At 33.8% G+C, this 25,356-nt stretch overlaps 1 protein-coding gene across 2 annotated transcripts; it reads right to left on the bottom strand.

Annotated features, from left to right (window-relative positions):
* Nucleotides 1-345: 345 nt before the first annotated feature.
* LOC127869257 (ras-related protein Rab-8B-like) lies at nt 346-20,780 on the bottom strand. Of its 2 annotated transcripts, XM_052411642.1 has the most exons (8): nt 20,645-20,780; nt 15,755-16,021; nt 15,213-15,273; nt 14,857-14,941; nt 13,140-13,232; nt 9,339-9,428; nt 4,028-4,135; nt 346-1,327 (listed from the first exon to the last, which is right to left on the bottom strand). In XM_052411642.1, exons 2-8 carry the CDS (start codon nt 15,876-15,878, stop codon nt 1,247-1,249), a joined length of 642 nt encoding a protein of 213 aa, XP_052267602.1. In that variant the 5' UTR covers nt 15,879-16,021; nt 20,645-20,780; the 3' UTR covers nt 346-1,246. The 2 variants fall into 2 exon arrangements, with proteins under 2 accessions (XP_052267602.1, XP_052267603.1); XM_052411643.1 differs by lacking the exon at nt 13,140-13,232.
* Between the last annotated feature and the right edge of the window lie 4,576 nt (nt 20,781-25,356).

The following is a 25,356-nucleotide window of genomic DNA, read 5'->3' as shown; positions in this document are numbered from 1 at the left end:
AGGTCACATAACTGCAGTGTATAACGTAACTGTACTTATAGGTCGATCATACGTAGAATGACTATCACAACAAAATGACGTAGATGTTAGGTCGCATAACTGCTGATTCTTGCGAAACTGTGCTTTTCTGTCGATAATGCGCAGAATGACTCTAAGCGAAATAACGTACACGTTAGTTCACATACCTCCCGCAAATTGGGATACTTTAGAATGACTAACACACACTCTTATCTACTTTAAGACATCATCATCAATTGCGAGAATTATATGCGCTTAGGAAGCAATGCAAATATGTTTATACGACCCCGTTTCTGTCAAGGTATGATATGAGAAAAGTACACTATGTTAACTTATAAATCTGTTTATACATGTAATCAATTCATCTACTATTTATATTTAATAATCAAATTCAATATGTACTGTACAGAAAGAATGAACTGAAACTATTTTATTCAAATAATGGATACACATATATTAATGTAATAGCTAATCAATACATCTTCAATACACAACATATGAAGCTAACATTAGCATTACGCTCACTGAGACGTTTGTAATGGCAAGGTAATGAACATTTTGTTTCCTTACTTTGCATTTTCAGAGAGAGTTAATGTTCTTGCTTCCATTTACTTTCGAAATTAAAATTCATGTAAACAGTTACCAAATATAACTTATTTGTTTATTTGAGTATGAAGACGATGTACTTGTGTATACGTCTGAATAAACTGTCTGTGTGTCAGTCTGTTTATAACTAGTGTATCCATACAATAAATGTACAACAGTACATTTCATAAACAGACATTGTTAAATCATGGACATTCGAACATTTTTATATCATTATTCTGTTCAAGAATATTGTATTCATGACAGAAGATTTTACCAAGTGTTTCCGTTAAAAGTTCGAGAAAATATAGCATAAAAGAAAATGCTTTTTCTTTCAACAAATTGGTTCATACAAATAAGACTCAAACATTAAAGAACACATTTGAACACTTATGCTTGGTTTTAAATTGTTTGAAAAAGAAGTTGTAATATAAATTCACATTTATATAACTCGTGTGACAAGTATTAATGTGCATGATCGTCCAATTGCAATACAAGAATGAAAGTGTTATTACTATAGTATGACAGGCGCGGTAATGCATTAAAAAGCCTGAACATTGTACAAAAATTAAAACAAAACAGACATCGTATATTACAGTACAATAGCATGTTATAAAATGCTATTGCCACAAAACAGTGTTTGTCATTGGACAACACATGAATTCTTCGGTCGAAGCTCGTCAGAACCATCTTCGAGTGTACAGTCATCAGAACCGGTTGCATCCTAACAAACATATCCATATACAACTACTTGTACTCGTTTTATTTACATTTTCTGAATAAATTGTGATCATATCCAAGTTTTGCTAAAAAGGTGCACGCGAAAGACACTCACGTGCTTAGTTCATTAACATGATAATCAATGTTAAAACAAGAGCACCGCATAACGGGTGCCAAGCTCGGCTGCGAAAGCGTGTCAGAATTTTTTAATTTATTTAGAGGTCACAGTGACCTTGAACTTTGACCTAGTGACCCAAAAATAGATGTGGCATGTAGCACTCATCAAGGTGCAGCTACATATGAAGTTTCAAAGTTGTAGGTTGAAGCGCTTTGATTTTAGAGCCAATATTCAAAACCTTAACAAAATGTTAAAGTTTTGCGGACGACGGCGGACACGGACATGCCGGCTGTGACAGTATACCGGGTTTTCTCCGAAAACAGCCGAGCTAAAAATAGAGGATATTTATTGATTTCGATGAAGAATATAATTTTATTTCATTAGCGATTAAAGAACAAATCCCGAGTGGCCGTAGCCATATCAGTAAGGTAGGAAACTTCTCATTATCAGTGAGTCGTTGTAGCTTAATGACAACGTTGTTATGATATCTGGGAAACACAGGCCTCGATCACATCTGCGTGCACATAGTATCAGGCCTATCTACGCATGTCCGCTATACACCTTCATGGAGAACAGATACATTTAATGGCAGTGAACACAATGATAGGCGGATATATTAACGGTCAGGGAACTTAATACACAAAATACTTTTTGATTTAAACCGCAGTTTACACAGGTTTCACTCAAAATAATAATATGTTATGAAATATCTTAATGCACCTTTTTTGTTGTTGCAAACTTCAAAATCAATATAAAATAAGTGACCAAGCAGGTTTATTTGTTATACTTAAAGTTGATTTGTTTTACAATTATACAACTATTCAACTATATCATCATTTTCGAAGCATTCAGCAAATGTGCAAATAACAAGCCCTAACGTTCCAGCGTTTTAATCCCTAAAGTTTTACCTTCAAAAAATAGGCTTTTAAGTGCACATTTTGAACATCTGCAGTAATTCCTTCCTTTGCAATAACAGAAAGAATTATGTTCCTGACATCTGATATCAGTTAAAAATTAACCACAGCTTATTACTGCTTGCATACAATAAATGATACTATGGCTGCAAAAGTGTATCAGTACATTTGCATAAAACTCTGTGTGTTGTCCTAACTGATGACAGTTTGGACAAACACGTAAAATAAATTTGTGTTATTCTGCAACACATCATGGGTGGATCTTAAAGGTGTTTAAAGTATTTTCGAACATTAGATAGAATAGTTTTAGAAAAATGGTCATGCTTAAACGCGTGATCAAACACACTGTTTGCATTATGCAGCGCAGCAAAAACAATATTGGTGGTGCAATTGTTACCTAAGTGAACAAGAGTGCCAAACTGGCACAAGTTTGAAGGTTTTGGACACCATGCTAAAAGCTTGAAATGCACTAAGTGTTATAGTGACCTAGTTTTTTGACCCGGCATGACCCATATTTGAACTTGACCTAGATAACATTTAGACACAACTTCTGACCAAATTTGGTGACGATCGGATGAAAACTACTTCGATTACACAGCGGACATCATGCTTAATCCTTGAAATGCACTTAGTGACCCCGTGACCTAGTTTTTGACCCAGCATGACCCATATTCGAACTTGGCCTATATATATTAAAGATACAACTTCTGACATTTGGTGAAGATCGGATGATAACTACTTCAATAAGACAGCGGACACCATGCTAAATGCTTGAAATTCACTGAGTGACATTGTGACCTAGTTTTTGACCCGGCACGACCCATAATTAAAGTTGACCTAGATAGCATTGAAACACAACTTCTGATCAAATTTGGTGAAGATTGAATGAACGCTACTTCAATTAGAGAGCGGGCACCATGCTAAATCCTTGAAATGCACTCGTGACCTCGTAACCTAGTTTTTGACCCGGCATGACCCGTATTCTGACTTGACCTAGATATTGTCAAAATACAACTTCTGACCAAGTTTGGTGAAGATCGGATGAAAACTATTTGAATTAGAAAGCGGAAACTGCTGTGGACGCCGCCGCCGCACGCCCGCCCTCCCACCAAGGGTGAAACTATAATACGTCCCATTCTTTTCAAAACGGGCGTATACAAATGCTACCTTTATTTTTCATTTATTTCACAATACTAAACGTATTTTTACTGTATGTATCAATATATAGTGCGTAAGATTGATATTGCTTTCAATATTGTGGAAGTTTTGAATTGTTTCGATGTGCTGACGTCACGGAACAGCATGCGTGCATGTTTTACGAAAAAAGTAAGCAAGAGTAAAGAGTAAAGTTTAAAATTGTTCCCAAATTATGTATTTTCATTCGTGATATAATAATGTCAGGCTAAGTGTTAAATTTGAAACATTTGTTTTCCTTCCGATGCTTTTTATCAAAAAGTCGGGCTATCGCCATCATAGTCTCATTCCGACCCCACGGAATTTCAAACCGTTGGTTATTGCCGCAATAACCAAAACTCCGTCGGAAATTTTTTCATCGATTTAAAACTTAAAAATTATCCAAGATATGTTAAAATATCGTTCTAAAAATGCATTATGACAAATATTATATACGTAAACATAAAATATCAAATCCAATCATAGTTAAGACGCCTACCTCCTTTCTATTCATGATCTGTCTTGCCAGAGTAAAAAATGCTTCCTCTATGTTGATGCTTGCACGAGCGCTGACTTCCATGAATTTCATACCGTGTTCCGCTGCGAACTGCAATCAAGCACTCTATGAAATGCGTGTTTTCGTTTGATTGTTTGTTATTTGGATTTTTAGACATGGTTCTAAGTATTAACATCATATCATTGAAACTACAAACAAAGTGACAGGTTCATACTATCTAAGCGGCTGATTGTATTATGAATATGCACTAACTATCAACTGACCTAATTCAATCAGAGGTAGGGGAAAATGGCTGCAAACATAATTTCATGAACAACCCTTATACCAGTTATGTGTCCAAGTCGGAATAAGAAATACGACAACAATAATCACGAATTTCCGAATATTATGTCTTGTGACTTATGATCAAATATGGTTGAATCATAATAGCATGACCATTGTCAAATGTGTGACATATATAAACATACAAGATCAACGAGTTTCCATAAAAAGGATGCTGATCTGTCAATACATCTCATTTATTAAATGTCGGACTCGAAAATACCATTATTGACAGATTTATTGCCACGGATTCTTATGTTTGTTTCGTTGAAATATTTTTGAACTTCATAAATAATCTTTCTCTAATTCACAACGTTTGTCTACAAATTCGAATTCAATCAACATAAAACAGCGTAACAAACACAATACCTGTTACCATCGATATAAAGTTGCGTGTTGTTTGTCGATAAATGCTCAAAACAATTTTTTTTTATAAAAAAAACGTTGTCAAACCGAAAGTCGAAGTTTTGAATTGACGATTCGATCTATTTTACCGTAGAAAGTCGGTGTATTACGATTGGTTGGTTAGACACGAGATCTATCTCGCGGGGTATTCCGGAGATAATCGATAGAGTTTTTTCGATTTCGGAATTTTCGGAGAACTCGGCTTTTTCCATTTTAAAAACTTACACATTTTCATAAACCGTTGACATGGTTGAAACGTTGAATTAATATATAAGTATTATTCGAGCACACCACATCACGTAAGTTGTTTTAATTTTTGCATTAGTGGTATATATAAATATGATATGTTTGTGTTTATTTATGCAAGAAAATAGATTATGTTGCTAATATAACTGATTAAACTAGCGCCTATATTTCGGGCGGGAGACTTGGCATGGAATATTCAATAACCAGTTGCAACTCCCAGCGACCCGGAGTGTCAAAAGCTGGGAGTTGGATTATTGCAACTAAAGAATCTGGTAAACTACAGCGTTCAAAGATCTCGCAATAAACAAAGATTAGAAGCATAAATGAATTATTCTAACATCATCGTTTCAAATAAAACTTGAATAAAAATAATACAGATTTCTAACATACCTTTCTGTGCAACAATATTCAGTGACTAAATGTAATGTTTTACGCCGTAATTGCTGGGTTTTTAAAGTATTCATATCAGTAATGCTTTAAACACAATTATTTCTTCATTGAATGTAATTATTTGAAGATAATTTTAAAGCGGGTATATACGATTTTGTCAAATATTTATGAATTTATATAAACTATGTAAACAACTTATAATATATATATTTCAATATAAATTAAAATAAAAGTTAAGAAGAACATGTGTCTAAAAATACGAAATAAGCCAGATATTTAATTCTGAAATTGAAAACGGCTGTACCGCCGAATTCGCCAGCATGTATACCATACATGTACGATGTGCATCTAAACTTAGTTTAACGGTTTATTTGAATTCCTGCAACGATATATATTCATACGACACACGAACACTATCTCCGATCCTAATACAAAGACGAATGCTTCGGTTATTGTAGGAAAATATGGACGTCACTATCGGCTCGGGGCGCTAATTTGTCTTTGCTGCATTTTATGAAATTCGGCTTTAACGTATATTTTTTCTTGCCTATTTTGTGTTATTGTAACATATTTTATCAATATATTACAATTAAACACATATAAAAAATCGTATATACCCGCTTTAAAGTTTATATCAGCATATTAAGTCTGAAGTAAACTTCGTGATTTTTAGCGTTATTTGTGAAATATTTATTAGCGCAACTTTGAAAGATTAATGGCCAATGTACACATCTTTTTTGAAAATCTGATACATGTATTTGTCTTTGTTTTAAACATTATTATTTCTTTATTACAAACTTCTATAGTTCCGGAGATACTCATTAAGAAAATTTATAAGAGTCAACACCTAGGCAGACTTGTTTATTGAATAGTACGTATCTTAGTTTTTCTTAACATTTATTAATTCGTTATTAATGTTTCTTATTTAAGTATCATTTAAAATGGTAATTCACACATCTAAAGCCGAAATAAAGTTTCTGATTTTAAATAAAATTGGTCCGGAAATTTTTATAAGCGAAACTCAGTAAGTTTTCAGGTAGAAGCAAACTTTTTTTAATTAAAAGTATCTGGTCTAGTCTAAAATGTAAGAGGTTTTTTATTACTACCTGTACTTGTTTAAAAAAATCGCTTTCAAGCTAAATAAAAAATATCTATTTGGAAATGAATTTTGTGATTTTAAATTAACTCGCACAGGAGATATTCATTAGCGAAAATGTGTAAGATATCAGAACATTTTTTTAAAGTTCATATCTGCTTTTGCCTTAAACTTTTTTAATTTTTATTATATAAATAACATTTTAGTGCTGAAATCAAAGTATATGGCCTAAAAAAGAGTGTGTTTTTCTCAATATTAACTTAACTTTTTTTTATTTTTCTTCTCTTAATAAAATATAAATTAACGATAAAAATAATCAACATGACAGATAAATTTAATAGTTTCATTAATATATGCATATAAACTAATTAATTTTCAGTTTAAAGTTTAGATTTAAAATAAGTACTTAAAACTCGAACAAAGTAAGTGATGTTTGTCTTCGTTACTTACGGATTTTCAATATAAGCAAGATAATGATCTTACAAAAAGCAGTCCCTCAGTGGGAGACGTTGTCCAAAGAGGTAGATTAAAAGTGTTAATTGGTTTGTCTGTGACACAACATTATGTACACGTGTAGATCCCGTTATTATGATAAGATACCATGCGTCACCTTCAAATAACAGAGTTTAATATTTTATTAATAGTAACATGTAAAATGGCATTCAAGGCCAAATTCATGCTGAGTTTTGTGACTTAAAAATGCAGATGAACATTGTTTCTGTTAATCACCAAATAACTGATAAAAATATTTAAAAAATACGAACTATTATGTGATGATCAAATCGATAACATGAACTATTTAAATATTCAAATATTTTAAATGTAACAGTGCCCAAGATTATTATTTGGGAAATAGGGTTTTTGTCCATTGATTTTGAAAATAGAGTGATTTCATTCTTGAAATGGGGTGAAATGTGTTATAAAAATGCATACCTTAAAATCGTTCTGCTTTACTTCTGTTGAAGCTGCACACTTGTATTAATTCTTTGATTAATAAAAACTGTAAACTAATATAATTAACTTTAATAAACTGATGTTTCATAACATCTTTAACCCTTGAAACTGTCCATAATATTTACTTTAAAAAAAGTATTATGTTAACGGACATCTTTGTAACTGTCAAACATATAGGCTGATATTTTTGCGTAACAATCGCAGACGTCTTTCAACCTCTTGTAGACATTATTTCGCGCCGTAATAGAAAATGAAAGTACAGACGCGTTACAAATACATGCAAACAGATTGACAGATGAAGTCAGATTGAACACGCATGTATGTAATCGTAAATAATTTGGTCAGACGCTTTATTTGACTATGCAATCTAGTCCCCAGAGCGTTTGAATAACTTTGACTGTTTTCCTGCTCCGTCATCAAGGCGCTTGCTGAGTGAAACTTATACCGCGTTACAACAATAATTCCAAAGGAGAAATACCTAAAATGAGCATTTTAGATGGAAGCTGTTGTATTGTACGCAAATTTGAAGAATTTGCATAAATGTTAAATTGATTGCGATGTCAATACCATGATATTGGATTTCTTTTTTTTAAATATTTTAAAACGATGAAAGACGCAGATACGCAGCTTATCTGGGGCAGTGATGTAATCGTTTCACTTCCTTTATTGTTCAGATACTTTTACAAACATATAGGTCCCTGTTCAGTACCGTCATAGCGGCGTGTGCGCGTATTCAGGGGCGGTAATCCGGGAGTTGTCGATTTCTGGGATTGTCTATATGTCGCGTTGTGTTAAGTATTGGACAAAGCTGACTCGAATGGAAGACAAATGGTATCTGAATAACTTTAACATGATGCTACGTAACTTGGACACCGACTCAAGACAACGTGGGCCACCGTAGTTAAACAACTTCTGTTTGAGAATGGCTTCGGGTTTGCTTAGATAGCCGGTGAAATTGGAAACGTCAGTGCTTTTATGAAACTCTATAAAAGACGACTTAAAGACTGTGCTTTCCAAAGGATGCATATTTTTTCAAAACATCACCAAAAGCACTACATTATGAATATTTCAAAACTCCAAGGAATAACGAGAGATAACTTAACATGGATTTATCTTATATTATAAAAAGGACGTTATCGAATGTTCGTTGTTCAAGCCACGAACTACAAATTGAAAAGGGCCGACATATCAATATAGATAAAGAATATAGATATTTGTACTTTTGAAACGCAATGTTTATGTAATTGAAGACGAATCCCATTTTGTTTTAGTGTGCCCACTATATGATGAGATAAGACTTTAATATTAATAAGCATTAAAGTAAACCATTATATAACCATAAATCTGTTTTATACAACGATGTCGGAATATGACAGAAAGAGTGTAATTGCTATGGCAAAATATATTCACGAAGCCTTTCTTCTCTCGAAAGAAGTTTTTGCTTTACACTTTATTGAATATAAAAGTTTCTTATGGCGTTATAAGTACTTTTATTATTAAACATGAATTACATTCTTGTTAAATTTATGACATGATACGTTATGTACATTGTATGCTTATGTCGTTGTGTTAATCTTATGCTCGTTTATAATATATTATTGATAAACATATCTCTGTCATCTCCATTGGATTATTGATTATTGAAAAATTGTAGTTCGGGCCGGAGGCCTTGCATAACAATAAACCAAATTTTATGTTATGTACGGTAGATGCCTTATTGTAGCTAGTTCAATCACTGTAGCTTCCTCAACAAACCTACCTCAATCACTATAGCTTCCTTAAAATAGGAACCTCAAGCATCATGACTACCTAAGTCCCCGTAGCTATCTCATAATAGTTAACTCAATTAACATAGATAACTAAATCACCATAGCTACTAACCCGTTCTCCTGTGTCCTTATGTACTTGTCTCTCGTCTTCAATGTCACACTTGTTACCTAGCAGCATTATCTCAACATCACGGAATGCTCCCTGAAGCAAAATGTCACGTCATGTTTAAAAGGGATTTCTTTCTTGCTGTCAACAAATGTGAACATCAGAATTCAGAGTGATTTATTAAATTGTTCGGTTTGACTTTTGCATTCAAACAGGCGTGTGTTAAGCAATTCTCATGTGTGTTCTGTCTTTAATTAAATACCGAGTTAGAATTGTTTGTGGAGAACACTAATAACGTGCATATACATCCAGGCCTTTTCCGTCCTATGCCACGGGTCCGAAATCCGGCCCCATTCCCAATTCAAATCTGGTTCTTTTTTTTCCAAATTGAAAAAAAATCCCAATTCCCAAAAAAAATAAAAAAATTTGGTTTTTAAACCTTTGAACATATAAGTTAACCTGATTCAGTGTAGAAAATAGAAAAAATAGTGCATAATTAAATTATCTGTTGCCTTTAATTTGTTTTAAAAACAGTAAAATATGTAACATTAAATAGTTAAGACTTTCCTGCTTTTCTCCAAAATCCGGTGTTTCGCGCAATTTGTTTTCACCTCAAAAAAGGCCAGGCCCTTTCCCCAAAATCAGATAAAAAAAAACCTGCATTTATCACACATTTTCATAATATTGTGTAAAATTTTAATAATATGTTATCAAAAAAGTCGTTATTTACCAGTTAACGGCTTCTTTGAAATATAAGAAACACTATTTACGTGCGAATATTTTTCCCAATTGAGCCAGTTTTGCGATTATTATTTTTCCCAAAATGGGGTTTTTCATCCAAAATGGGGATGTATATGCACGTTTGAATGTATTCTATATGGATCAAAGAGAAAGTTAAAACAACTAAAAAAATTAATATTGAATGTACTGGGCATAAAATCGAACCCTCAACTGCTGTTAAATATCTTGGTGTTAGTATTGATAACACATTATCTGGTGAAAACATTGTAAATAACATTGTTAGCAAAGTAAACTCTCGTCTTAAATTTATGTATAGAAATGCTAAGTCTTTAGATACAAGGACTAGAAAATACTTATATTCTGCCTTGATTCAGTGTCACATTGACTATGCTTGTTCCTCTTGGTATCCAAGTTTAAATAAAGGTTTAAAAGACAAATTACAGATATGTCAAAATAAAATTGTAAGATTTATCTATGGACTGGGTCCTAGAGAAAGTATTAATCAATGTAACCTGTCAGATCTGTCATTGCTAAATGTTGAGAATAGAAATAAACAATTAAGATTGAATCATGTTTTTGAAATTGTTAAAGACAAGTGTCCATCATACTTGAAAGAAAATTGTGTATATGTGAAAGATACCCATTCATATTCAACAAGGGCAAACACATACAATTTTAGAGTGCCCATATGCTTTGGTAAAGGAAATGTTACCTTTTACTACTGTGCAATTAGCGATTGAAATGCTTTGCCAGATACAATAAAGAAAACTGATAATAAACACCAGTTCAAATTAGCTGTTAAGAACCATCTATTGTGCTAAGCTAAACAATTTAATTGTACTTTTATAATATGTGTGTACTAGTCATCATGGCAAATATATTATAGAAACATGATTGTAACAACTTACATGTATACTCAAATTATCAGGGACTTATTGTTCATATTGTGTAACTTTTCCACAGGATATATCATAGTAAGAATAACCTAAACTGGACCCCATTGGAAATAAGCTTTCGAGCTTTCATGGGCAATCCTAGGTTTTTACACTATATTATCCAAGTTATTTCTTTTTACATACTAAGTTTTGCCCTAAAGTTGTGAATTTGTTTCTATAATATATCAAATTACTAGTCTGTGTTGAAAATCTGTGATAACAAATATATGTGACATGTTTAGCTGTGATAATCAAGCAATATATTATATTCCAGTATAGTCACATTAAATCATATTTTAAGTGTGAGGCAGTTGCTGATCTGTTCCCTTCAAATCTAGTTTGAGGTGATACGCTCCTTAAGACTATTGTATATTGTTTCACTTTTGTGTTCATTTTCTTTGTCAAATCATATTTTATATTATTTTATGGCAGTTTTTATACCATAGGGTTTGATCAGCAGCAATCTCACAAATGCCTTTTAGTTAAAATTGTTATGTAATTTTGAAAGATAACTTGTATATTATGTGTTTTAAAACCTGAATAAAAATCAATCAATCAATCACGACGCAAAATTCCCCAATTTCCAGTGTGGCGTTTTCCCAAAATGGAGCGGAAAAGGCCGACATCTTGATACTTAATAATGGTTCACATGTGTGTTTATACAAGTTTGCTTTCCGATAATAGTGTTCTAAGTCACAAACTACCTCTGTATGTATTGTCTAAATCATACACACCACCTCTTCAGGCCTTTCCCAAAACTAGATGACCTCTCTCGGAAATTTACTCATAGTTCATATTCAACTTCAGGGACGTTTTTCTCAGCCATTCATTGTAAGCATGTGACTATTGATCACATAAAACAAGAAGAATTGTTTTAACTTTGTATAAAAAAACTTTCGATTATATGTTTGAAATTATTTCACTTGTGAAATAAAATGATATTAACTAATAAACTCAATGTCCAATCATCACAACTCCTATTTTTAAGCAAAACAAGTATTTAATCGAAATTTCTTAAGAAATGAAAGGAAGAGAATATGTTTGCGCTGAACAATAGTAGTTTCCGAATACACTAGCACTTTGCATTGTTAGTTTAATACGAAATAAGAAATGGAGTATGTAGCAATTAGAAAAGTTTGTCTTACATGTCAATCCAAATTGAGAAGTAAAGATTACGTAAAAATATATATATTCAATTTTTCTTTGTTTTACAACTTGTTAACGACATTTGGGTATTAGATAATTTAATGTAAATGTGTTTATAAAGTATTATATTACGAAATGTATATACAAGTTGTATTATATAATATTGACTACATGTATTGATTACAAATCAATAAATAATGGGCGAAAAGTTGTTAAATAGTATTTTTCATTAAAGGCACAAAGTGTAGTGTTCGAGTTGTATTTCTTTACATTCGCGTTAAAGTGGACCATAAAATTAGCACCTAGAATTACTTTAGATGGTACTTAAATAAATAAGAACAATCGAATTAAACTGTTTATATTAATTCGTTGGTACGCATTTTAATCAATTAGTGACTCAAAATAATACAAAAAGTATTTTTGCTCGTGTATTTATTTCATTGGTATTATATTGATGTTGGGTATGTCAGCATAAATTAAAATAAATCCGCCTAAAATCAATAAAAGTCATCGACATTGAAAAGGGGACATAACTGGTTATTACGCAAGAGAAACTACTAGTTTTGGGAAAGGATAATACATGTGTGTCTAAAATCACACCCTATCTCTATTAATCTATTTAAAATCACAAACTAGCTGTATCTGTGTTTCAAGTCACATCTTACCACAGTGTATTTGTTTTAAATCTCATACTTCCTCTATCCGTGTGTTTCAAATCACACCTTTCTTATATCGGTATGTTCCAAATCGCACCATACATCTATCTATTATAGTTGCAAATTACACCCACCTCTAAACGTGTTTACAATTAACCCCCTACCTATAATTGTATGTTCCAAATCGCACGATACTTCTATCTATCTTTTCAAATAATACCCTAACTATATTTGTTTGCTACAAATTATACTTAACTCTGTCTGCACTTTCCACAAATTACACACCACCTCTATATATGTGTATTTCAAATCTTCAAATCAAATACTACCTCTATCTGTATGTGTCTTTCAATGCTTCTAATATGATGTTTGATGTTATCAAATGATTTTGCGTTACAGATGTCGTAAATAAGCATGATCCCCTGAAAGAAAGAAAGACTAAATATAACGAACAATATCAAGCTTACAAGAAAAAACAACAATTACATTAAATTCAAACACACACACACACAACAGAACGTCATTGACGTCCCAAAATTGCGAATAAAGAAATACTTAACCCCCAAAAAAATTCCAGGATTTTAATGGTTTTCAAATTTCTAAAAACCGTGAAAGTTTAAGTTGTTGAGTGCTGTCTTTATAACATAGTTGATCAAATATCTTCTTTTTGTACAATAAATCATAAGACGAAAGCTTTGCTTTAAAAAATCGTTTTTAATTAAATGCTTGATGAGATTTTCCATAAACAAATTAACCAATAGTCGTCAAAATTGTTTCCTCGACTTACGGGCAAATAGACTTATGATTGAGTATTTTATTCTCTTACTCTCGTTAAATGTTCACATAACGGACAGCCTATGGCTTCTTGATAAATTATATTAAAATACCTGGAAATAATGTGCAAAAAATAAACTTATTCACAATTTGATGTTCCAACCTGTCTTCAATCGTATGTTTAAGGAGAAAACTATACGAAATGTTTTTGAACAGAACTAACTGATGCTATTCATAACAATGAAACAAAAAAACAAAACAAAAAATCATAATGCTAATAATAACAAACGATTTTATTGGTGTCACTTCCGTGGAACAGTCAATGCAAAGCCTTAATGTTTAAAACATTTTCAATGCACGCCAAGCCTCATACTATTCAGAAACTAGCGCGATGACCATTTCCTCACATAATAACCATTGTAGTCGTATACTCGCACATTGTTCCCTTTAACCGTTGTGACCCACGATGCTAATTTGTACTTTAAACTCAGTATCCATAAATCCCTATGTACAACGTTGTGCATGAGGCTATCGTTACCATATCTTCGAAATCAGTATCCATAAATCCCTATATACAACGTTTTGCATGAGGCTATTGTTACCATACCTTCCAAATCAGTATCCATAAATCTCTATTTACAACGTTTTGCATGAGTCTATCGTTACAACATCTTCGTTAATTAGATACATGGGACATGTTTATTAGGGTAAGATTTTGACATATACATAACAGTAAAGTGGCTTGCATTTCTTTTTGTTAAAACTATTCTTTTACATGCGATGTACCGCCACAACTTGGGGAGAAAACTGTGGTACATGAGTCTCATATCTGCATTTATGCTATGATATAGTAAATATTTGTGTTTGGTGTGTTACACGTACTTTCTCTATGTAGTATGATACGGATGCATTACATTTGATGACGCTACTCACTGATCAACAAATATACATACATGAATATTCAATCATCTTTGATGCAGTCCTGTTCTTTTTTGTCTAATACTACCAATACGAATCATGTTATATTATCCATAGTATACAGTAAGTACCGTGATCGTTTTCATTGACTTAATTGACTGACCAATCGGACGACCCTAGTCTGGCTTCTTGGTGGTCATTTTTTATTTTTCCCTTTTTGACAATGTGATAAAAAAAAGATCGGATACTCGTTATCACTTCACAGCACATTTAATATATTCGACCAGGACATTCGTGTGTTAAATTGTGGGAACCTATTGTTTGTGTTAGACCATATTTTCACTCACGTCTTACCATAACTCCTTTATAGTAACGATCTATGACACTCGGGTGAACTTCCACTTCCAATATCCCAGGCTTGAACCAATCAAAGCTGACCCTAAGAAAAAACGCTCAAATTATAGTACAACAGCCGTTGTTATAGCTCTACATTCTAATACAAATTATTCAATTGCACTTGACCAATTAAATCTATTTTGTTTTATATCAAATAGTTATTGTTTCAGTTCCTGCTCGTTAATAGTCGCATAGAATGTAAAGTTAACTTTTTAGCAAAAAAGTATTTAATCATGCGACCTTTTAAATCCCAATTTAACACTTGTAAACGTGAATTTGACCAATAGCGCCTGACATTTATCATAAACACATACCATATCTGAAGTTTGACGATTTTTCCATCTAGCTCAATAGATCGACTATGTAACTTTACTCCTGAAAATGTAACGCAGACACCCTGCACCTTATGATGGCCGTTAATTCTAATATATGACTGTTCATACACAATAGACATGGGAACAACAGACAAGCCGGTTTGCTTAAAAGTACAAGAAGCATTCTTTTAAATATTGTCCAAAAACTTTGCAGGAAACCTTTTTGAAGCACATATAATACGCTAAATTTAAAAGAAAAATACACATCAGCCACAATGTAATAGATGAAATAGTAATGTAGTGTTGGTAAAGTTATCTTGTACATGTAAAGTATCTTTACTTATAAATCCTGAGTCATTCGGCATGTGAATTGATGTAAATCCCGTTCATACCGAACATTATGAAAAGAAGACATCATTGAAAATCAACATTATAGTCCTATTCACAGAGAAGAGGAATAAAGTCATGCACGTCCAATAGAATGAATGCTCCTTTAAAGAACATTGAATAATTTTCTAAAAAGTAGGCCTTTGAGCTCTTACTTATATAAGAAATGGACATGCTGTCGAAAACGCCATCTGAGAACCGATCCAGAATCTTCGTCTTCCCAACATCGCGATCACCGATCAGAAGAATTTTGAAGACATATTCGTCTGCTTTACTCATCGTCGCTTTTAAAGTTGGAACACTTTTTGAGTCACTGACGTGGAAATTGTTCACCGGGAAGCATATGTTATTGATGTTGGTTTAAGAGCAACATCTGCCTTTGTTGTTCAATTGGGCGTCGGATTGAAAATACCACTTCATGGCTGTTAAAATAGGGTTAGTTCATAGATTTGCTTTTTGTTCAAGTAGCTACAATCCACAAAGCACAAAGAGTAAAAATGGTTAATTTGTTGTAATTTGGACTTAAAAAATTGTGTGTTTTCACTTTAAATCCAACCGACGCTTATGTGGTCGACCCCTGATTTGTGTATTTCAGGATCAGTTTTCTTAAATCATTTCAAAAATGTTGGTTAGATTTGCAAGATCTAAATAATTTGATGAGGAAAATAATGTGTGTGTTCTAAGAAAATTAAAGTTGACCTATATAACTACTTTGGGGGCAAGGTGCTAAAATTCTGCATATCAAAAGGCACAAACGGTGAAACGTACAAATAACTATCTTAACTACGTAAGTGGATGTGTAAAATTAATAGTATACTTTATAGTTTAAATCGGATAATTACTGATAAACAGTGAATTATTTCACCCAGTTTCGAATTAATATTACATGTTTATTTACTTTTTCACATAGACCAATGTGGTTTAATTTTTTCATGAAGACGTCTTGATTTACTTGTCTGTTTTTAATGTGGCCACAAGATTAAAAAATATTTAATTCTGTTGCGCTGAATAATTGTAGATCTGTTTTACATAGCATAAAATAATTTATTTGTCATTATTTTTTCTAACAATCATGTGACCGAAATATCTATTCAGATGCTTTATATACAAAATATACCTATATGCAATTTACTGAATTCCTTCATTTTCTATCATGTTTGGCGTAAAACGATATTATATATACATAAAGTTACATAATATTTATTCCTTCCTTATCGTGAAATGTTTGATCGAATTAGTGTCTTTGTTAAGCAATTGCTTAAACATTGTAATGTTTAATTAATTATTGCAATCAGCGGTCCACAAAAGTGTTGTTTTTTTATAACATAATGAAATTACTCACGTGATAAGGTTTATAGAGGATTTAAAGAGGATTCACGTAACATTGACAAAAGGTATACTGCTGATATTTCGAAATAGCCGAACTTCCTTTGTGAACAGCGTATCCCAGGCAAAGAAATGGTCTTTGTATCCACTTTATTTCTTTAGTTAACTTAAATTAATTTAAACTTATTTAAGCCTAGATGATCGAATATAGCAAACATTGTTGGAAAACTTAATAAAACAAGAATATCAGTGAAACTAATGGATGCTCCCCGATGATGCGCTTTGTCAATCTATGTGTTAATAACAACCTATTATTAGCCTCGGTGACCTTGACCCCAGTGACCTCAACCTAATCAAAAGGGAGAGTTCCATGCAAGGTACCTAAGTGGCAAATATGAATGAGATCGGTAAAGAATTGAAGGTGCTATGAGAAACTGTTAAAAAAGTGTGAATCTATTATTAGCGACGGTGACCTTGACCCCAGTGACCCCAGTGACCCCAGTGACCTCAAACCTCATCAAAAAGTAGAGGTCCATGCAAGGAACCTACATGCCAACTATGAAAGAGATAGGTAAAGTATTGAAGGTGCAATGCGAAACTGTAACAAAAATGTGACGGAAAAATATATTATTAGCCTCGGTGACCTTGACCCTGGTGACCTCAACCCTCATCAAAAGGTAAAGGTCCCATGCAAGGTACCTACATGCCAAATATGAAAGAGATCGGTAAAGTATTAAAGGTGCAATGAGAAACTGTAACAAAAGTGTGACGGAAAAATCTATTATTAGCCTCGGTGACCTTGACCCCGGTGACCTCAAACCTCATCAAAAGGTAGAGGTCCATGCAAGGTACCTACATACCAAATATGAAAGAGATCGGTTAAGTATTGAAGGTGCTATGAGAAACTGTAACAAAAGTGTGACGGAAAAAGTATATTATTAGCCTCGGTGACCTTGACCTTGACCCCAGTTACCTCAAATCTCATCAAAAGGTAGAGGTCCGTGCAAGGTACCTACACGCCAAATATGAAAGAGATCGGTAAAGTATTGAAGCAGCTATGAGAAACGGTAACAAAAGTGTGACGGAAAAAGTATATATTAGCCTAGGTGACCTTGACCTTGACCCCAGTGATCTCAAACCTCATCAAAAGGTAGAGGTCCATGCAAGGTACCTACATGCCAAATATGAAAGAGATCAGTAAAGTATTGAGGGTGCTATGAGAAACGGTAACAAAATTGTGACGGAAGGAAGTAAGGAAGTAAGGAACTACAAACTGGCAACTATATGCTCCCCGAAATATTTCGGGGAGCATAAAAACTTCAGCAAATATGATTGCATTTGGAAAGAAGACAGAAAACTCACACTGAAATACAAACAAACAAAAATTAAGGTCGGTCCGATTAAGAAAAACAACGTGTTCACGCCTGAGTCGTGAAGCGTACAATAACACACAATTCTATCAAATATTTAGTTTCAGATATACGTATATTCTGAGATACCGGTCATCTACGGAATCCGGATAGTTCCATCTATAATTTCGTACTTCTTACATCAACAGCGACACTAGACACACGAAGCGATACTTGATTATTATTTTTGACAGTCGCGGCGATACTCGATCCTTTTCTTGACAGTTGCGGCGACACACGATATTTTTCTTGACAGTCACAGCGACGCACGATATATCGCCCTTGTGTAGGTAGCCCAAAAGTCGATATATCGAGTTAAATATAACGTGTGTCGCTGCGACTGTCGCGCAAAATATCGTGTATCGCCGCGACTGTCAAGAAAAAGATCAAGTATCGCCGCGACTGTCAAAAAAATATCAAGTATCGCTTCGTGTGTCTAGTGTCGCGTTTAAAGAGTGACACTAGACACACGAAGCGATACACGATATTTTTCTAACAATCGCGTTCAAATATCGCTGTAATAATATCGCCTGTCCACTGTCAGGTTTTTTAAACGGTGTTACAGTAATTTTGTACCATTTATCATTAATATTGCTACCATCGACACACTTATAAAAGATTATTCCAGCATTATTAAACCGAGAACAGATTAATTTATTTTCATAATAATTTTGATATATATATATTGACAACGATATATGTTTAATACTATTAAGAAATTTGGAATAAACTTTCTATTAATTTTAAGAAAATATATCAATATGTATCACTTTCAATAGGATTGCAGATTTAAAGATAACGTTTAACTTCAAGTAGGACATTAATATGAAACCAGAAGATTTCTTTTCAGTACATGTGTAATCATAATTGATGGGTTATCCAGAGTATTGACGAGCAACATTAATGTCCAGTCTATTGATACATTAATTATACCGTATTTTTGTTGCTGGTATTGTTTTACCTTTTAAATGCCTTTTATGAGGCTTTATCAAATAAATTATTGGCATAAATAAAACTGCATACAGTGCAAACAACAATTTTATAATATTCATATTGGCTAACAAAAACGCTTTTGATGGGTGAAAAACGTGTGTTTCATATTGCTTTACAGGGTTCCAGATATAATATAAATGTATATTATATAATTATATTCAGATAAAGTTCACACTGTTACTTTTGTGCATGTAAATTATGATTTAAACAAAAGCAACGCAATGCACGTTGAAACGTAGAATCGAACAACTAATAACTTAACCTTGGGAACTCAGTCTTATATTCAAAATCGTTATTCCAAGCTATTTTCCTATCATCAACTATACGTTTATATAAAATATTTATGCAATATTAAATATTTATTTATGACCACATTGAAGTATAAGAAGCGAATAACTTGCTATATATCAATTATATACATTTAAATTGCTGATCAGAAATAAACATTTTTATAAAATAATTTTATATCAAAACATATATATATGACATGGTGCACATACTTGATGACGTTAATATATCCCCTTTTTATCTCCCCTGATTTTTTTAAAAACCTGACAGTATATATACTTTTATAGTATAGGCGAAATTATTACAGCGATATTTGAACGCGACTGTCAAGAAAAATATCGAGTATCGCTTCGTGTGTCTAGTGTCGCAGTCTGACATTAGACCGCGATACACGAGATTTGGATAATATGAGCGATATTTGAAAAATAAAAGTCGATATATCGAGTTAAATATATCGTGCGTCGCTGCGACTTTCGCGCAAAATATCGTGTATCGCTTCGTGTGTCTTGTGTCGCCCTTTGAACGCGAAACAAGACACACGAAGCGATACTTGATCTTTTTCTTGACAGTCGTGGCGAAACTTGATCCTTTTCTTGACAGTCGCGACGACACACGATATTTTGCGCGACACTCGCAGCGACGCACGATATATTTAACTCGATATATCGACTTTTGGGCTACCTACACAAGGGTGATGTATCGTGTTAAATATATCGTTGCGACTGTCGAGAAAAATATCGTGCGTCGCCGCGACTGTCAAGAAAAAGATCAAGTATCGCTTCGTGTGTCTAGTGTCGCTCTTGATGAAAGAAGTGCGAGATTATAGATGGCACTATCCGAATTCCGTAGTCATCCATTTGTACAGTGTAATATGGGGTTACGTGATTAAAGTACATGTTTTCATGGTAAAAGGCGGAAGTAAAATATAGGATGAGCTGAAAAAGTGTTGAATATACAACTGTTAAGAAAAAAGCATTTCACAAGACTATTTACACAAAACTAATGCAATCATGGTTTTGTAAAACTCACCTTGGTACTTCAAAAATCCTGCTTCGATCACTGAATGTGAACTTGTATCTTATATTTAATTTATCTTAATTCAGATTTTGGAAGATGTTTTAAAAAAGGGAAGTAACCGAATTACAAAGTACACAGTATTGTCCACGGCTACATAAAGGAAAGACAGAAAGATTAGAATTTACTATCTTGTCGCAAACATTAGATTTGTTTGTTTATAACTTTATCAAAAGTCAGAAAAATAGTTGTAGAGCTACAATGAAATCAAAGACTGGTATGTTGTGTCTGTTTTGTAACTACTTTTAAATATGTGTAATAAATGTCTATTGATTTAAAGGTATTAGACACGATTGTTCACATTTTACATTTAGTCTTTTGGCTGAAATAGGTATTGAAAATAGAGAATAAAGCTAGCATACACAATTTATATGACTTTGATGTAAAATGTTCATATGATGAAGTGCTTCTTTGCAAAACATCAGCAGCTGTACCTAACAGGAAAAAAACACACACTGTAGGGCCCATAAAAGATGAAAATCAAGACTGTTACTGATAATTGCGCTGCAAATGTCTCATCACAAAACGGACTCAAGTCATTTGCACTGTTACTAACCCAAGGTAAATGAACCTTAGATATTACACCAGGATATAACCAGACAATTGATCGGTATCCAGGGATGCATGAAACCTCCAATAAAGGCGTATGTTAAAGTCCAACATTACCAGGAAACTATAAAGCTTAATATTGCTGCACATAACCCGCGGTGCTGCGTGTTGACATTGAGAATGTAAGCAGAAAATGCAATTCTAAATGCCAGAGCTAGGGACCCAGACCTTCAATTTATGCGTGACATAACAATTGTCAACAATTTACCAGAGTTTGGTAGATACAACACAGCCATTGTAAGGAGGCAAGGCCAATCAATGCAACCTGGTTCATCCATCAGTCATGTACACGCCTCTGATCGACATGATACCTTCTGATCCAGGCACCATGATGACTGCAATTTGCGTGGCACAGCGACTTACCTAAAAATGTAGACAATACTGCACTATACGTACCGCTGACCAACAGCTCTGTTGTGTTATGGTAAATGTAATGTAACCAACATGAGCTATTTCAAGACGTGTATCCAAGACTTGGAGGAATGCACACTTTGATGAGTTTTGTTGGTTGTGTTGGAGTCCTGATGGCAAACAGTGATCTTGAACACATATTGAAGACATATTTTGGTGGAGTGACCAGGATGTTGACGGGGAAGAACTTTTAATAAAATCTAAGGGCCCTCAGAATAGTAGCTGAAGAAGTTTTAAGAAAAGAATCTCCTAATGCAAACACTTTTGACGACCTTATGCTCTCCCTGGAGAATAAAGCAAAGAACAGTAGAACAACATGTCATTGGCTAAACTGCCTGATAAAGTCTGTTTTCATCATGATACTATTTGATCGAGCCGAACGAGAAGCAGAATGGGGCCTGCATTTGTCAGCAGTAGAAGTTATGATGCCATATGTCTTTGCTGCCGGGCATATTAATTACGCAATATACGGTTTGCATTACTTAAAGTCTTTGGAAAATATTCCTGAACATGTCCGGGAAAGATTTTTTGGCGGTGAGCATGTGATGCGCCATCATGCAAGGCTATAAAATGGTTTCTTCTCGGATATTTTTATCGATACCACATTTATGCGCTACGGCCGTGGACCCGGAGGAATAATAGGCATGACACTTAAGGAATCCGCTTTAAAGCGTTGGGCACTGAGTCTCCATATATGTAGCCAGCTTACCCAAGACATACCATGAGTCATCTGATCGAGTGAAAGCCGAAAGTGCTGATCGGGAGAATATTCAAAAGAAGTTGGATACATGTATAGATTAAATAAAAATGCAAAATATAGCACTGGTGACTTAAACATTGTATCATGAAGTATTTGTAATGAATGTGTAAACGTCGATGATGCTCTAGAAATTGGAATGCAACAAATGATTGCCTTTAAAAACACATTGCCCGAATGTCTTCATAGCAAATTGACAATTTGACAACAAGGTTGTAACAATGGCTAAAAACAAAAAGGGAGTGACATGTGAGCCAGGCACAATCTATGACACGGTTTTGATAATAATGAGAAAGAGTTTAATGTCATCAATATCAGTCGACTTGAAAGATGTCCTCAGCCACGAACTTTCAACAGTATCGACATAACTGTTTGATAACAATGGTAACATGAAGATAGCTATATCAAAAGCAACATAGAAGAGGAAACTACAAGTAACCCAGTCAGCTAGACTTTCATCAACGCCAGATACATTTTTAATAGTTGATTGTGGCAGTTTTATTGTGCGTACATTGGCCTGCAAATGGTACAGTGCAGGATAGGTGTATAGTTTGTGGCAACTTGCATTACTACATTTGAGTTCTTGCGATGTGTGTCTGATATTCGACCGATAACATCCATAAAACATTTAGAGTGGAACAAGAACCGAAAGAAACCGAAGTTGAAATAAAGCTTGGTATATATTGACCACCTAAATAGGTCTCCAAACCCAGCAAATTATATTGACAAATTTAAATATAAGTTTCAGTTGATTGACCTAATATGTGATGACTTAAGTATAGGGAGAATTATCTACAAGAAGTGCAGCTTATTATCACAGGTTCATAATGTTCCAGTAGACATTCATAGAAACTACATCATGGACCGAGTGGATTTGCGAACCACCCATGAGGAAGTCAATGTAATTATTCCTCGACAAGTTGCGCAGACTATAGAAGAGGGAGCTGTCTTTATCACGGTCATATGCGACGATACTGATGTGTTTGTATTACTACTTTATATATTTGACGATGAACCTTACATGTACAGTGTTAATGGAAAACACAAGTGCAGACAAAATGATTGTGGATATTGCTGCTACAACACAGAAAATCAAAGCAATTCCAAGATTAGTAGCTGTCCACGCGTTTTCCGGCCGTGACGCAGTTGCTAGGCTAACTGGGATTGGAAACATTTAGGTCATCAAACAATTAGAGAAAGAAATTCGCCTTGAACATCTTGGTACCAAGGATGCAAGTTTTGATCTTTTTTTTTCAGAAGCAACCTCATTTATTGCAGCGTGCTATGGACGTTATAATAAAGCTAGTATGTCAAATGTCGGGTATGAAGTTTGGCTTTCCAAAATAGTGACAAAAATATAAGAAATATGCCAAAACTCCCAGCATTGCCACCAACAACTGAGTCTTTCTTAGAAATGTCAAAAGGGCTTATCTTATGTATTTGGAAAGCCACCTCAGATCAAGATCCCCAACATTCAATGTCACTGATTTGAGTTGGAAAACAATATGTAGCGGGCAGTGTTCTTTCACCCGTCTTAATTGCCGATGATAAACCGCTAGCCCCGGCAAGTGTGTTGAAGCTAGTATCGTGTGGTTGTTCAGCTGATCAACATTGTGGAACAGCAAGGTGTGGGTGTTATGGGGCACACCTGCCATGCACCATGTTTTGCAGCTGCTTTTTCAAACGTGCAACCGTGCGAACAGATTAGCAGATAACAAGAGTGACAGTGATGAATGATGAAGCATTACAAATACATAACATAAAACAATAAAAGGGATTAAGTTACTCTTTACTCTTTTTGGAGAGTTATGGTGGTTGGCAGCCATCTTTAATTTTTCAAAATGCTCAAAAATGCAAGAGTGGATCCGATGGATTCTAAATCAGGAAATATTGTAGAACACGTTATGCAAACATATTGTATGCGTACTATGAATCAAGGTTTTTTGCTTCACATCCAGACCAACAGTAACATTTGTTTTGTTTGTGTGTATTTTTTATGTATTTTGATCTCGTATGTGCGTGTTATGTATTTGTTGTTTGATTGGTCGTTTTTCGTTACTAAATTGTTTTCTTTGTTTTTAAGGAAGCGCACCTGTAATGGGCACCTTTCCAAATATAGTCTAATGTATTATTTTCTTAATCAGCATCATTAAACTGATCTACGTGCTAATTTTTAGGTAGGCTTTCCGTGCTTTAAAAAAATATACTGATTTTTTCAAACCACTTCCAAGCTCGGCTTTTTTTCCAGTTTATTTTCAACCCTGGTTTATATGAAAGTTCCATGATTCATGCAGATTTCCAAATATGTGCATGCTGTTGGTGTGTACAGACGCAGTAAAGGTGTGTTAAGTTTAACCAAGATGAAAAAACGTAATCTTTTACAGACATTTATTTTAAATAACCTGTTTCTATGGAAGAGCGCCATGAAATGTAAGTAGTTTTCAGCCAAGTAGAAATTGGGTTGGTCAAAAACGAAGTATCACAAAATTCAAAATAGTGTTATTTAAGTACTATTTTGAACTTAGTTTTTATAGATAAACTATATACAGCAAAAATACCAAGAAATAGACAGATTTACCGTTTACTTTTTGAAATAAAAAGAAAGAAAAATCAGAAGTAAATCACCCAAAGTTTGGTTAATGCAGGTACTTATTGCAAATTTTGTGTTATTGCTGGAAAATCGGACTACTGGTTAACAAAATTATAGCTTATATGCTATATAAAATTAAATAAAGTTAGAAAAGAAATGTAAAAACAACGTCGCAAAAAGAATGCGTTGTCGGCAGGATTCGAACCTGTGCGGGAAGATCCCAAAATATTTCTAGTCTAGCGTCTTAACCACTCGGCTAAGACAACTTCATAAAGACTCTTCAATCTTCAAACAAATCGC

This window comes from Dreissena polymorpha, chromosome 2 (genome assembly GCF_020536995.1).
Source record: "Dreissena polymorpha isolate Duluth1 chromosome 2, UMN_Dpol_1.0, whole genome shotgun sequence".
Classification (NCBI taxonomy): domain Eukaryota; kingdom Metazoa; phylum Mollusca; class Bivalvia; order Myida; family Dreissenidae; genus Dreissena; species Dreissena polymorpha.
This window is presented reverse-complemented; position numbering and strand designations above follow the sequence as displayed.

Coding starts and splice junctions, on each gene's coding strand:
- LOC127869257 (XM_052411642.1), bottom strand. CDS start 15,878: ATGAGTAAAGCAGACGAATATGTCTTCAAAATTCTTCTGATCGGTGAT. Junction 9,429..13,139: donor AAAGACACATACAGATAGAG/GTAGTATTTGAT, acceptor ATTTTGCTTCAG/GGAGCATTCCGTGATGTTGA. Junction 4,136..9,338: donor ATAAGGACACAGGAGAACGG/GTTAGTAGCTAT, acceptor GCTTGATTGCAG/TTCGCAGCGGAACACGGTAT.